This window comes from Balaenoptera borealis (genome assembly GCF_965194805.1).
Source record: "Balaenoptera borealis genome assembly, chromosome: 8".
In the NCBI taxonomy this organism is placed as follows: Eukaryota; Metazoa; Chordata; class Mammalia; order Artiodactyla; family Balaenopteridae; genus Balaenoptera; species Balaenoptera borealis.
In genome coordinates this window covers 109,965,637-109,981,116 of record NC_138865.1, presented here as the reverse complement: position 1 = coordinate 109,981,116, position 15,480 = coordinate 109,965,637, and the positions used below count along the sequence as shown (strand labels likewise).

The following is a 15,480-nucleotide window of genomic DNA, read 5'->3' as shown; positions in this document are numbered from 1 at the left end:
TAAGGGCATTGTGGAAGGTTTCCCAAGTACAGGTCCACCGCGGTGTTGGTGTTCTTATTTAAGAGCTGTCCTAATGATGCTTGATATTTGGTTGGCATCTTTTTTTTTTTAATTTTTATTTAATTTTATTTGTTTTTGGTTGCATTGGGTCTTCATTGTTGCGCGCGGGCTTTCTCTAGTTGCGTCGTGCGGGGGCTACTCTTTCGTTGTGGTGTGCGGACTTCTCATTGCGGTGGCTTCTCTTGTTGTGGAGCATGAGCTCTAGGCGTGCGGGCTTCAGTATTTGTGGCACACGGGCTCCGTAGTTGTGGCTTGCAGACTCTAGAGCGCAGGCTCAGTAGTTGTGGCACACGGGCTTAGTTGCTCCGCGGCATGTGGGATCTTCCCGGACCAGGGCTCGAACCGGTGTCCCCAGCATTGGCAGGCGGATTCTCAACCACTGCGTGGTTGGCATCTTTTTTAATAGAAGTTACTCATTGGAGTGATTTCCTTGGACATTAAAAATAATAACTATCCCATATAACAGCAACTATTTACAAAGTGCTTTCCCAGGCATTACCTCAGTCTACATAACGGCCCGGGAGGTAGACAGGTTTTATTGTGGCCATTTTCTTCCATTGTAGATAAGCTGCTGAGGCTTAGAGGGGCAAGGTCAGCGTGTCAAGGTCTCTGGGAGGAGTGTGGTGGGTCAGGGGCTTGAGCCAGGGTCTTCCTAGTCCAAGCATGTTGCTCTGGCTGCTACACCTTCCTTGTGTCCCCCTCCCCTGAGTGTTTGGGGCCCCTCATTTTAAAGCAGCAGTTTGGGTCATTTCCCCCCGAAGATGCTTTACGCATATGTTTGCCCATATCAAAGCTTATTTGCCACTTTTATGCCCAATCACTTGAAAGGTTTTCTGTTCATGAAGAAGCTTTATGAAGAAGATGGTTCCCAGAGTATAGAAATGTGAACTGTGCTTTCATCAGCATTCACTGTGAAATTGCATTTTACAAAAATCCCTCGGGAGGGTTTCAACTTGCTCTTTGAGCCGTTAGAAGAGTGACCAGCATATCAGTTCCTCAAGCACAAATATGCTCAAAGGACGTATGCTCAAGTTCTCATTAGAACTTGGCTATTTTGCAAGGTTTTTTTCTCTTTTTTTAGTCCTTCTGGGCCAGAGGGAAGAGGATTTTGGGTCCACACAGCTATATGCACTGGGGGAGGAAGTTCCTTTGTGGCAAAGATGGTGGCATGTGGGGTGCAGGGTAGGTTAGTTACTATAGTCCGTGAGTGACAAATGACCACCGTAGCGATCAGTTCAAAACCAGCTGTGTGCGGTGGTTAAGAGCCTGGGCCTTGGGCTTCCCTGGTGGCGCAGTGGTTGAGAGTCTGCCTGCCAATGCAGGGGACACGGGTTCGAGCCCTGGTCTGGGAAAATCCCACATGCCGCGGAGCAACTAAGCCGTGAGCCACAACTACTGAGCCTGCGCGTCTGGAGCCTGTGCTCCGCAACAAGAGAGGCCGCGACAGTGAGAGGCCCGCGCACCGCGATGAAGAGTGGCCCCCGCTCGCCGCAACTAGAGAAAGCCTGCGCACAGAAACGAAGACCCAACACAGCCAAAAATAAATAAATTAAAAAAAAAAAAAAAAAAAAAGAGCCTGGGCCTTGGGATCAGACAGACATGGACATGCTCCTGACTCTGCCCGTACTAGCTCTGTGTCCTTGGGAGAGTGATTTAATCTCTCCAAACTTTGGTTTCTTCATCTGTAAGTAGGTTAATAGGAAACCCCTTCTCATGAGGTTGTTGTGAGGATTAAATGAGGTAATATATATAAAGAGTTTAACATAGACATGGAAATAAGCATCGCATAAATGCTAACTTTAATGATGATGGTGATGAAAGTGCATTTGAGTAGCTGCTATTCACAGGTCCCTTTATTCAAGTGTTCATTCATGAAACATGCTGCAGATGTTGCTAACAATGGTGTCTGTGAACAGCTAGGGGCTTCAGGGAGTCTTTGAATTCTCCTAAAATCACATGGAAAATTCTGTGCATATGTGTGTTTTCCTGGAGAGAATCTCAAAGTGATTCTTGACCTCACAGAGGTTAAAAATAAAGTCTCTGGCTTGGTGTTAGAGATACACAAGATTAGGAAGTTGTCTTCATTTTCAAAGAGTCCACAGAGTGGGAAAGCAGACAGACTGACAGACGAGCTGCTGCTGAATGACCTGTGAAGGGTGTAAGTGATGGAGGCCCCAGAGAAGGGAGAGCTGGTGAGACAGCTTCACGGATGGTCAAGCTGAGTCAGAAGATCCCAGGCGAAAGGAATGGCATGCAGAAACTCAGGCCAGAAAACAGAAAAGTGCTGTACACTTAATGTCAAAAGTAGTCTGGCAGTAACAGTGCAAGTGCCCAAGGTGTCCATGGCCCAACCTCAAGCAAACGGGTTGGCAGAGGGGAGTTCGGGAAGTGTCTTTGAGACCAGGCTTGGAGCTTTGATGTGGGAAGAGTTGTAAGCGAAAGAGTAACATGGTCAGAGCTTTAAAAACACATCCCTCTGGGTGTCGAGTAGACAGGAAGGGGAGACTTTGGGGGGGCGGGGAGGAGGAAGGTTGGGGAGGAGGCTGGTGTGGTCCTCATCCCAGTGAGAAAGGAGGCCCCGAATTAAGGCATTGGGGATTAAGGAAGGAGAGGAAACTTAAAAATAAATGAGGAGATAAACCAGAAGACTTGCTGACCAGCGGGATATTGGGGAGGAAGAGGGCCTCAGAAGGGTTCTCAGGATTATGCTTCTCATTTTCCTTGGGCCTAAAGCCCACTGGATGCCTGGTTACACATCACTGGGGACCTGAGACCGTATGTCCAATTGTTGTGGTCCTAGAAATTTGTAGTGTTATGAGGGACATAAGGGTTACACATGAAATACTTAACAGTGCAGGCAAATTATAAGCATGGTACGACGTGCTGAAGAGATCAGCAAGGTGATCACTGAGGACCGAAGTGGCTCCGAAGCGCTCATGTCATCACGTCTAAGTTCCCGTCTTGCTTGACCTCCAGCCACACTCACACTGTTCCCCTTGCCTTTTAGGGCTCATGCTCGCTCTCTCTCTGGTCCCTCTTACTCAGCCTGCCCAGCGAGTCATCTTCCTCCCCCAGGACCGACCTACTGTTCCACTGGGCACTGGGGTGCAGGCCCGCATGCGCGGCCTCTGCCTCAGTCTTCAGCCCCGTCTCACACTCCTTTCCTCTCGTCTGCTGTGCTCCAGCCACCTTGACCTTCCTGCAGGGTTTCCTGTGGGCCCCGGTAAGTCCTGCAGGGTTTCGCGTGGGCCCCAGTAAGTCCCGCCTCTGGGCTTTCACATGCTTGTTCTCTCTGCCTGGAACACTCTTCCTCCTCACCTTGTACCTGATCTTCCTTCAACCTCGGCTCTAATAGCCCTTTCCCAGGAATGAAGTGACCGTTTAATTTGTTGCCCGAACTGCGATACGTTTGAAAGTGAAAAGAGGCTGGTGGACACGTGGTCTCCTGACTCAGGGTGCCCTCCTCTGACTTCCCGGATGTGCTCAGTCCCCTGGGCTCTCCTTGCTCTCCGGGCCTCATCTCACAGCCCTCACCGGGCTTTGCAGTGATACACTGGTGTGACTTTGATTCAACCCTTTCTCCCCATGGACTGTGCGCTCCATGAAGGCAGACGTGTTCCCGTGTGTCTTTGGCACCTGAGACACATTGTGCCACTAAGTAGGTTCCTCACACTTAATGAGCAAAACACTTAATGATGAACTCAGATTTGTATTGTTCTGTGGCGCGTACAAAGCACTTTCATTTCCATTATCTTGTTTGGTCCCTGTCACTACCTGGTGGTTTCCTCATCTCAGTGTACCAAGGACACAGAGGTCCTGGTTACTTAAGCTCTCATAGATAGTAAGTGAACAGAGACAAGTCTAGAACTCTCAGGTCTTCTGACCCCAAATCCAGTGCTTTTTCCAAAAGGGTTTGAAGAAGAGAAAAGGAAAGATGATTCCCAGATTTAGAACCCAGGTAACTGGGAGGATGGTGGTGAACTTGAGAAAAATGGGGACTGGGGAGTCTTAGAAGCACTTGTCAATTTTCAATTGCCCTGTGAAAATCCACGCAGCATCCAGGCTCCAGAGAGCTCAGAATAGAGCCATGAATGGCCCCTTAGCCTGGGGGGTGGGGTGCAAGCAGAGAGTTTTGTCGTCGCTGTTGTTTTACTGTAAAATATACATAACATAAAATTTACCATCTTAACTATCTTTAAGTGTACACTTCAGTGGCGTTAAATACATGTTGCTGTGCAACCATCAGCCACCATCCATCTCCAGAACTTTTTTCATCTTCTCAAACTGAAACTCTGTACGCGTTAAACAATAACTCCCTATCTTCCCTCCCCGCAGCCGCTGGAAACCACCATTCTACTTTCTGTCTCTGTGAATTTGACTACTCCAGTTACCTCATAGAAATGGAATCATACAACATTTGTCCTTTTGTGTTTGGCTTACTTGACTTAGCATAATGTCTTCAGGGTTCATCTATGTCGTAGCGGGTGTTAAAACTTCATTCCTTCTTAAGGCTGAGTAATTGTACAGTGTGTGTATATTCCACATTTTGTTTACATATTGATGGATAATCAGCAGACACTTGGGCTGTTTCTACTTTCTGGCTATTGTGAACAATGCTGCTGTGGACATTTGTGTACCAACATCTGTTTGAATCCCTGATTTCAGTTCTTTGGGGTATATACGCAGAAGAGGAATTGCTGGATCATGTGATAATTTTTGTTTTCCACAGTGGTTTTTAACATTCCCAACGCGCAAGGGTTCCAATTTCTCTACATCCTCATCAACACTTGTTATTTCCTTTTTATTATTATTTTTATAATAGTCTTCCTAGTGGGTGTGAAGTGGTTTTGATTTGCATTTTCCTAATAATTAGTGATGTTGAGCATCTTTTCATGTGCTTATTAGCCATCTGTATATCTTCTTTGCAGAAATGCCTATTTAAGTCCTTTGCCCATTTTTTAACTGGGTTGTTTTTGTTGAGTTATAGTTTTTAGAATATATTCAGAATACTAATCCCTTATCAGATTTATGATTTTCAAATGTTTTCTCCCATTCCATGGGTTGCCTTTTTATTCTGTTGACAGTGTCCTTTGATGCAAAAATTTTAATTCTGATGAAGTTCAATTTATTTATTTTTTTCTTTTGTTGTCTGTGCTTTTGTTGTCATATCCAAGAAATCATTGCCAAGTCCAATGTCATGAAAATTATCCCCTATATTTTCTTCTAAGAGTTTCATAGTTTTAGCTTTTATGATTAGGCCTTTGACCCACTTTGAGTTAATTTTTGTATATGGTGTAAGGTAAGGGTCCAACTTCAACTTTTTGTATGTGATGTCCAACTTTCCCAACACCAATTGTTGGAAAGACTGTCTTTCCCCCATTGAATAGTCTTGTTATCCTTGTTGAAAATCATTTGACCATATATGTGAGAGTTTATTTCTGGGTTCTCTATCTTACTCCATTGGTCTGTATGTCTGTCTTTATGTCAGTACCATACTGTTTCTTAAGATTTATTTTATCATTTTTAGAGATGATTTAGAGATGCTTTAAGTTCACAGCAAAAGAGAGCAGAAGGAAGAAAGATTTTTTCCCTTATAATCACTACCCTCACATATGCACTATCAAAAAAACGGTACACTAAAATGGTACATTTGTTAAAATCAATGAACCTACATTGCAGATTCTTATCACCCAAAGCTCATAGTTCATTAGTGTTCACTTTTGGTGGTGTACATTCTATGGGTTTAGACAAATGTATAATGACATGTATTCACCATTATGGTATCATATAGAGTAGTTTCACTGCCCTAAAAATCACCTGTGCTTTACCTATTTATTCCTCCCTTTCTCCTAACCCCTGGCAACCACTGATCCTTGTACTGTCTCTGTAGTTTTGCCTTTTCCAGAATGTCATATAATTGGAATCATACAGTATGTAGCCTTTTCAGATGGGCTTCTTTCACTTAATAATATGCATTTAAGATTTCTCCATGTCTTTTCGTGGCTTGATAGATCATTTCTTTTTAGTGCTGAATAAAATTCCATTGTCTGGCTGTTCCACGGTTTATTTATTCATTCACTTACTGAAGGACATCTTGGTTGCCTCCAAGTCTTAGCAGTTATGGATAAAGCTGCTATAAACATTTGCGTGGAGGATTTTTTTGTGGACATAAGTTTTTAACTAATTTGAGTAAATACCAAGGAGCACAATTGCTGGATCACATGGTAAGAGTACGTTTAGTTTTGTAAGAAACTGCCAAACTGTCTTCCAAAGTTGTTGTACCATTTTGCATTCCCACTAGCAATGGATGAGAGTTCCTGTTGCTCCACATCCTCTTCAGCACTTGGTGTTGTTAGTGTTTTGGATTTTGGCCATTCTAAGGTGTGTAGTGGTATCTCATTGTTGTCTAATGCACTGTTTTGATTACTGTAGCTTTGTTATAAGTTTTGGCATCAGGAAGTGTGACATTTCCAAGATTGTTTTGGCTATTTGGGATCCCTTGATAGTCCATATGAATTTTAGGATGGATTTTTCTATTTCTGCAAAAAAAAAAAAAAAAAAAGGTCACTGGAATTTTGGTAGGGATTGCGTTGAATCTATATATCACTTTGAGTAGTGCTGACATCTTAATAATATGAAGTCTTCCAATCCTTGAACATGGGATATCTTTCCACTTATGTGTGTCTTTCATTTCTTTCTTTTTTTTTTTTTTAATTAATTAATTTATTTTATTTATTTATTTTTGGCTGCGTTGGGTCTTCCTTGCTGAGTGCGTGCTTTCTCCAGTTGCAGTGAACGGGGGCTACTCTTCATTGCGGTGCGCGGGCTTCTCATTGCGGTGGCTTCTCTTGTTGCGGAGCACGGGCTCTAGGCGCGCGGGCTTCAGTAGTTGGGGCACGAGGACTCAGTAGTTGTGGCTTTTGGGCTCTAGAGCGCAGGCTCAGTAGTTGTGGCGCACAGGCTTCATTGCTCCGCGGCATGTGGGAACTTCCCAGACCAGGGCTTGAACCCTTGTCCCCTGCATTGGCAGGCGGATTCTTAACCACTGCGCCACCAGGGAAGCCCTGTGTCTTTCATTTCTTTCAGCATCATTTTGTAATTTTCAGTGTACAAGTCTTTGCCTCCTTGGTTAATTCCTAAGTATTTTATTCTTTTTGATGCTATTGTAAATTGAATTGTTTTCTTAATTTCCTTTTTGGACTGTTCATGGTCAATATATAGAAAAATAACTGATTTTTCTGTATTGATTTTGTATTCAGCAATTTTTCTGAATTCATTTATTATTTCTAAGAGTTTGTGTGTGTGTGTGTGTAATCTTTAGGATTTTCTACATATAAGATCATGTCATCTGCAAACATAATTTTGCTTCTTCCTTTCCAACTTGGATGCTTCTTACTTCTTTTTCTTGCCTATTGCTCTGGCTAGAACTTCCAATACTGTGTTGCAGAGAAGTGGCAAAAGTGAGTATCCTTGTCTCTTTCCTGATATTAGAGGAAAAGCTTTCAGTTTTTCACCGTTGAGCATGATGTTAGCTGTTTAAGCAGTTTTTAAAAAGATCTTAAAAAGACGTGGGATTATGAGGTCCTGGGACCTACTTAAAATTGTGTTTCTCTGTGTTCTCAGTACCTAGCACAGTGCCTGGCACAAAGAAATTACTGAATAAATTGATTTAGGAAAAGATAGTTTCTCAAAACTGAATGAGCTAAGGGCTCTGAATGAAAGGTTGATTTAGGAATCATGAAAGTGCCAAGAATTGCAAGGCGATCATAAGTGTGATAAAGAGTCCTCGGTGATCCACTGACATGGAGCAGGTGTTGCTCCTGCAGTGTGGGCAACAAAGCCACTTGGATCTTAGTAAACTTTGCTTGGATAGTCTGCTTTTTAGAGGAACCTCCCTGGTTAAGTTATTTTTCCCTCCTCTGTATTAGCACTTAATAGCTGGAAGAAAACAACATATGTTATATCTCTTTGTATTTATGACTACTGAATTAATAACTTCAGTCCATTGGATGCAAAGAAAATGAGTGAAGTGCTATAAATTATAGATGGAAGTTGTTAATGCTAATAGACTGTGTGCTATATGTCTCACTTTGGCACAGTTTTGAGATAATGTGAATGATTTAAAGGCCTTGAGTCTGTTTGCCTTCATTTTAATTTGGAATCGTTGGAAAGCATTGAGTCACCACCATTTCGTTGGTAATGCTGTGTTCTCTCACTGGAACTTAGCCCTCTCAACTTGGAGCAGATAAAATTTCTGATTAACTATAGTCTCAGGATGGAAAAATCGGATGATTTTATTTAATGTGTTGACATTTCTCTTCATTTGGACTCTTAACAAGCAGGTTCGAAATATGAACTAACGTGTCCTCACTCTTTTCCCTTAAGGAGGGTCATCTGAGTTACGCATTTAAAAAATACATTGTGTAAACGCAGAACTTGTTGAGAGGCAGCAAGATGCAGTAGAAAGAGCAGGCCCTTTGGTCTCAGCGAGGGATTTTCTGGTTGCAAGTAATTGAAACCCTATAGCTTGTGCACAGGGGATGCATTCTATGGGTATGAGGCTGCCTTACAGGATCCAAGGACAGAAGGGACAGCCGGGCTCAGAAGGGTCTGGGCCGAGGACCTAGAAGCCCTGGGAACTGAGGCCACTCAGTCTGTGTTGCCAGGGCCACATGGCCTCATCTCTGCTTTTCTCTCTGCACCTGCTCCTTTCTCCTCTCTCAGCAGACTGGCTGCCTTTGCTTCTCTGTCAGGCTGTGCACACGGCCAAGCACAGCTGCCGGGCTCTGGCTTTTGATCACTTCCAGTGCAAGGGCCGGCAGAGGCTTCCAGGCATCTCTGATTTCCATATTCCTGGAAGAGAGAATCTGGTTATCTCATCGTGAGTCAGAGGACCATTCCTGGTTTGTTCATTCATTCATTCAAAAAGTCTTTGTTGAATGCCAGGAACCGTTTTAGGCACTGGGGAATATATCTTGCCCTTGTGGACCGTATGTGTGTGTGTGTGTGTGTGTGTGTGTGTGTGTGTGTGCAAGAGACAGAGGAAGAGAGAGAAAGATATAGAAAGAGATTGTGAAAGCTCGTTTTGGGGGGACTGGTTTGAATGTTGCGGTTTTCAGAGAAAGAGAAGTATGGTTTGGAATTCAGCCCTGCATTCAGATCTTGACTTTTCCCATTTCCAGCTCTGTGCAGCCTTGGGCATGTTACATTACCCCTCTCAGCCCCAATTTTCTCATCAGTGAAATGAGCATCATGCTTTCTAGGATGGTTATGAGGATTCTGACAAAAGGGTGCCTGTAAGGTCACTAGTATAGTGCCCGCCACGTGGAATCAGAACTCTGCCTCGCAGTGGCTGTGACCCTGAGACAGTTACTTAGCCCGTATGAATCTGTTTCTTCCCCTGTAACCTGGGAAAGAAGGTCAGCAACTTCACATGCTTATTATGAGGATTAAGTCATGTGATGTGTGCCAGGCCGCTGGGAGTTTGTACAGAAGAGACCCTCGGTGCCGGAGCTGCTCTTCTTGTTCCCGTCATTAATCACATTTCCCCTCTTTCTTCTAGTTCCCATTTGGCCGACGCTTGCCTTGTGACATCTACTGGCATGGAGTTTCATTTCACGACAGTGACATATTCTCCGGTCTAGTGAACAAGTTTCCAGGTATCCGCTGTTATTGTTGGCATTTAAAAATGTTTCCAGGGCTGAGCCTCAGGGTACGCTCTTCGGCAAAAACACGACAGTGTTTTGACATCAAACTGGAGGGCTCTTAATTGGGAATGACTGCCTACACGCTGCCTCAGTGCCGTGACCTTGGGAGGCAAGGTGATCAGGACTTGACCCACCAAGGGTTTAAAGACTGGAGGTTCCAAAACGTAAAAAGACAGGCTCTTCCGGTCTAATTCCACCCGCGGAAGAACATGACTTTCACCTTTTGCATTTCAGATATGATATGGGGGTGTCATGAGGGGACTATATTCTCAAAAGGAAAAAAAAAAAAAAAAGAGCATTCTCAAAAGGCAAAAAAAAAAAAAATAGACCAAAAAAAAAAATAGACCAAAAAAAAAAATAGACCAAAAAAAAACTATAGCACTCACCATAGTTTCTGGAACATTTCAATGACTCAGTGAATGTGCACTCTGAATACGTCTACGTGTGCGGCTTGCCCAGGTAGACAGTGAGCTCCTGGGAGGGGCCGTGCCTCCTGCACTTCTGGATGTTCCCACGGCTCCTGCAGTCCTCCCAGACACACCCGAGGCCCTCCGTAACTGCTGTCTCACCTACTGATGGCAAATTGGAGGCAGCCCTAGTATGATGCCCATTGGAGGGAAAGGAGAAAGCAGGACCTGAAAGCAATAAAATGAACTGTTTCCCCTACAGAGTTAGTCTAACATTAATAAAAGCAGCATGTTGCACTAAAATAATAAACAAACAAATAAAATAGACCATTTCATTTTCTATTTAATTTTCAGGAGACGGAAAACAGACGTACTAAAATTCTGGGACGGTATCACAGAAATGGGGTTCGCAGCTTCCATTTTCTTTAAGTATCCTATTTGCAGGTACCATTTAAAAATCGAAATACACCAGTCTCCGTACTGGGAACAGGAGCTGCGGACAGCCTCTGCCTTTAACCTGAAGGCATTGTCTAGTGAGACTATTGTCTAGTGAGGCTATTGTCTAGTGAGACTGCAAGGGGGGCTCGGTGCCACATAGGTGTCACAGCCAACACTCTGAGACGCCCCCTCACTCCGCTCCCAGCCTCCCCCCTATCATATACCTTTCCATTTTACTTTTAATCTCTACCACCCTCTTCTGCCATGATTACTATTCATTATTTTGAATGGCTAAGTGAAGAGGGTGGTTAAGTTAAGTGGGCATGTGTAGGGAGAAGGGGACATTTGGTTAATCTGGGTATGATCCCAGCCAAAGGGGTCCCACTTATTTTCAGAAGTTTTAACATAACAGGCACAAACCATATAGGATACAATAATATATAATTTTTAAAAAGCACATCACCCTGAATCCCATCCCTCATTTAACAAAACCACAAGGTGAATATTTCTAGAATTTCTCCCAAACCTTAACCATGTTTATGTATCACTTTTACGTAGTTGCAGCCAGAGTGTAGTTGTTTCCTCTAGTTGTTTCATTTACGCTTATTTTTAAGAGGAGGATCAACTTATTCTTTTTCTTTGGCATTCCATGCCACGTCTTTAAGAAAATACCTCTCAGAAAACCCAATATCCATACGTTATACATTGGCAAGTTATGCCATGTCCACTAGCGGGTTTTTCAACTAAGCAAACAGACCACCATGGGCCACTTGGCTCAGATTTACTTACAAGGATACAGGACAGGAAACACAGCTGGCCAGCCAGTCAGTGTCATACATTTCTTCTCAGTGGCGTCATGGCAAGGGTTCCAGAGCTAGTCTTTGGCTCCTCAAGTGAAAGCTCAGGTGCAAAGAGACAAGATCCACGTTGGTGGATGTGGGTCTACCTTGACTTAGAAACCCTGTAGGAGCCAATAGCTCACATAGCTCCTCCACAGCACAGCTTCCAGGGTCCCCACCAAGGTCATGCTAAATTACAAGATTCCCTACACTCAGGAAAGCCCAGAGCTGTGGCTTCCTACCAGGTATTTATGCAAGATGCCAATAAGGGATCATTTTAACCATATGCTTTGTTGTCTAGTCACACAGCTAACTTTCTCCCTTTAGTGGTTTCCTGGGGAACAGAGCTAGAAAATTAACCCAAGTTCAGATTGGTTCTTAGAGGAGAAAGTGTTTTGTCAGAGAACAAGGAGGACTCTTGCAGCCAGGGTTCTTGCACAGTTTAATGGAATAGCTATTATTTTCTTTGTCTTGCTGCTCATAAAAGATGACGTTTGATGCCACTAAAAGGACTTATTGGGATATTGGGAGAACATAATTTGGAAGAGAACAACTCTTTGAATATGGACAGAGTTCCCAAGACATGAATGATCGAATGAGGCTTCACTGACATGTTCCCCATTTGCTCACGCCTCATCTGATGGCCGAGAGTAGGAAAGGAGTCGCTATAGCTCTACACTTGGGACGCAAATAGAAATACAGAAAAAAATACACTCAAAGGACTAGTTTCATTAAAGGTGATATAAGAATATTCATTCTAAAGAAGCACGTTTGCCCCATCTCATATTCCATGTGCCAGTGGTAGGTATGTACAATTTTCCACTTTACTAACAGCAATTAATTAGCTCCAATGACAAAGCAGGCCTCTAGGCAGTGGACCAGGGCCGCCACACCCTTTGCCCTGTGAAAGACAACAATCCTTAGCGATGGGGTGATTCCAGAATGGTCTGTCCTTTGGCTCCAGTTGGCGTCCATGCTTATCTTCTGTCTCTGATATATCCCATTATTCTGAAGATGCATTTTGTATGCATTGTGTATTACTTAGAGCAAGTTCTAGTGGACGTGCCAGGCAAGGATAAACACTTCACATGCTGAATAAACTGAAAACTTTTGGATACACATATGGAAGTAATTTATTTCGTTCGTGTCAGCACATTAGATTTTAGCCACTTTTCTATGGGCAATTTCCTTCAAGATATGTTATTATATCTTAACTGATGAATTAAGACTTTCACTAAAAATAATCTGATTTAGATATGTCTTTGCCTTAAGAAAGCCTAGAACCGTCAATTCTCAGCTTTGCAAGCAACTATTTTTTTGCTGAGTTTCTGGGTCTGAGATGTATGGCAACACGTGGCGGGTGGTGCCTGAGAGCCCACCCTGAGGAGGGGACTTTGTCAGAGGAGGAGGGGGCTCCAGGGAGGGATCTCTGGGGACAGCCATCTGCCAAGCACTGGTCTGGGCTAGGGATACAAAAACAAGGAGAAAAGCACGTAAAGAGAGAAGTCAAATACAAAATAAGCGCCATGCCAGAGTAAGCTTGGGATGCTGTGAGAATTTGGATCAAGGGCACATGACCTAACCCAGATTTGCTTGGGGGGCAGGCAGGGCGAGAGATCCTGGAAAAGAGGATTGAATGTGAACTGAGCCTCCAGGGATAGATGGGCCTGTCCCCCATGCAAATCAAGGGAGCAGAGGGGGTGCAAAGACATGGAATGCTTTGCACGTTGCTTGTTCAGCAAAGGGCACGTGGCCCACGCTAGTTAGAAAGGGTCAAGTTTGATAGGGCAGTGGAGAGGTGAAAGGCAGGGCCCAAAGTTCACCGGGAGCCACTGAGAAATTTCTAAGCTAGAGAGTGACGTGGCCCAGCCTGCAGTTTGGAAAGATCTGCCAGAGGGGATGCATTGGAGGCAGGGGTGCAGGTGGGGGGTTTGGGGTGGAAAGGCTGAGAGAGGAAACAGCTAAGAGGCCACTGCAGTATCCAGGATCTGAAAGTATCAATGTTTGCTTGTTGTTTGGTGGTTTTAATGTGTTTTTGCCAAGAATTATTGTTATAAATGAGACTTGGATTGAATAGCACTCTCAACATAGCTCAGATTGTGTTTAATTTGTTTTGTTTTGTCTTAAATTGGGTTAAGTAGGCCTGTGTGGGCAAACCTGAGGATCAGACTCCTGCGTAACTCCAATGGGCCGAGACCACCCGAGGCCTTGGGGCTCCAGTGAGGCAGACAGAAGAACCCAGGCCCAGAAGTAGTGGCAGGAGGCAAGCTCTTGGGTGAGAAGCTCCAGCCTGAGTTAGGGGTTTTTCCCAACCGATAGGGGAACGGCCACAATAGGGACATCTAGGAACAGACCTTCTTGAGAGGTGCAGGTAGACAGTCAGCCTCAAAAGAAACTGTTAGTATAGCAGGAGCCCAGCCACTGGGCTCAAGTCACAGGAGGACTCCAGCCCTTGCAGGGGAGGCTTAGGGGGAACAGAGGAGGAACATCGGAGACTGCAGGGCAAAGGCATCGCTGAGGCAGCCACTCAGGCACCAGGAGCCAAGGACCGGTGACCAAACTTTGGGGACAGGCAACAGAGCCTCAGAGAAGTAGTTAAAATCCTCCTTATCTAACTGGACTACAAAGAAAGGGTCCAAGCTCCCCAAAGGGGAGCTAATGGTTGGACCTAGAGCTTCTACCTCAGGTCAGAATGGGTCCCAGAGCCTGGGACAGGGGTCACAGGGAGGGGTCACGTGCTGCAGCTGCTGGGAGAAGGGAGGCAGAGTCTGGAGCCAGCATGGCCTGACAGTGACCTCCCTCTTTACAGATCTACTCTGGAAGCATATGCTCTGGCGCAGCTACTCTTGTCTGCATCTTACTGAGAGATGACAGAGCCCACATCTGTCTCTGAGCCCCTGCCAGAGGCACGGATGCTAGCAGCTACCACATGGGGGCTCGTGAGGGCTCAGAGATGCTTTCCCCTGCAGCTTAAAGATGGCGGAGGAACAAAGGTGTCAGTAAAAGTGGATTGAGGGAGGTTGACACTGCTGCCTTCCAGAGACAGGCATTGCGGCAGGGTTCAGGGTGAGCCGTCTACAGCCTGTGGCTCAGAAGCATGTGGGAAAAGTAGCCACTGGCTTGAAGGGATGCTTCTTAAGTTGGCTGGTTTTTGTAGAGAACTATCTGGAGACAGACGCAGATGTAAACTCAGAGACAGATCTGTTAGCCGGTGTAGGGGCTGGTGACCCACATGACAAAAGGAGCCATCGCAGATTTAAAATGAATACTTACTCCATTTGCTGGACATTGGTTTTCACAAACCTTCTCTGGAGCATTCGAACCACACTCCTGTACTCACAGCACTCCTATGTGTGTTATGTGTGTCCTTGTGACCTGCCGAGGGATTTCTGAAAGCAAACCTTCTCCTGTCACATTGCCATTAAAACTCGGACAATACCACAACACTGTTTGGCCAGGGGACATCACGTATTTGCTGTAAGGTGCTGTGTTGCAGTCAGTTAAGCAGGTTTTTAGTTTAATACTATAACTAAAATGTGAAATACAACTAAAACGTTTCCAAAGAAGTTGGAATTTCGTGTACTTCAGCTCTAGTGTTTATAACTCAAAAATTCTAATTTCATGGGGGAATAAAAGGAAATAGCTCTAATTTTCCGGACTCATACTGATTTCTTGGGAAGTTCGGGAGAGCGTCCTCAGTGAGTTTTCTCTAATATCGGAGAAGCTGTGTTAGAGCACAGTTTATTAGTGCCTTTAAAGCTCCTTTATTTCTTATTTAATCCTTCTCTATCTCCTTCTAAACAAGAACTAAGAACCTAGGCACTGACATCTTGAAGTTGCCATCTTTTAGATTTTTATTGCTCTTTTTAATATGCTGAGGGAAGCAAGAAGTAGATTATTAAAACCTTCATTCTCAATGTTCACCCTTTGCTTCCTGAATGTAGTTTAGAGAAACCTCATGCATTCTGACTTTGCCCATTTGCAATGCAGTAATTTGGACATGCCAAGCTGACATGGAACTTTGTACTT

At 44.4% G+C, this 15,480-nt stretch overlaps 1 protein-coding gene across 3 annotated transcripts in view; it reads left to right on the top strand.

Moving 5' to 3' along the window:
• The window catches only part of TTLL11 (tubulin tyrosine ligase like 11), a 257,240-nt gene that overhangs the window by 48,739 nt on the left and 193,021 nt on the right, over positions 1–15,480 (top strand). For all 3 annotated transcript variants that reach the window (XM_082402239.1, XM_082402238.1, XM_082402241.1), the window contains one exon: positions 9,623–9,719. In XM_082402239.1, coding sequence (XP_082258365.1) covers positions 9,623–9,719 — 97 coding nt within the window. The remainder of the gene's footprint in view (positions 1–9,622; positions 9,720–15,480) is intronic.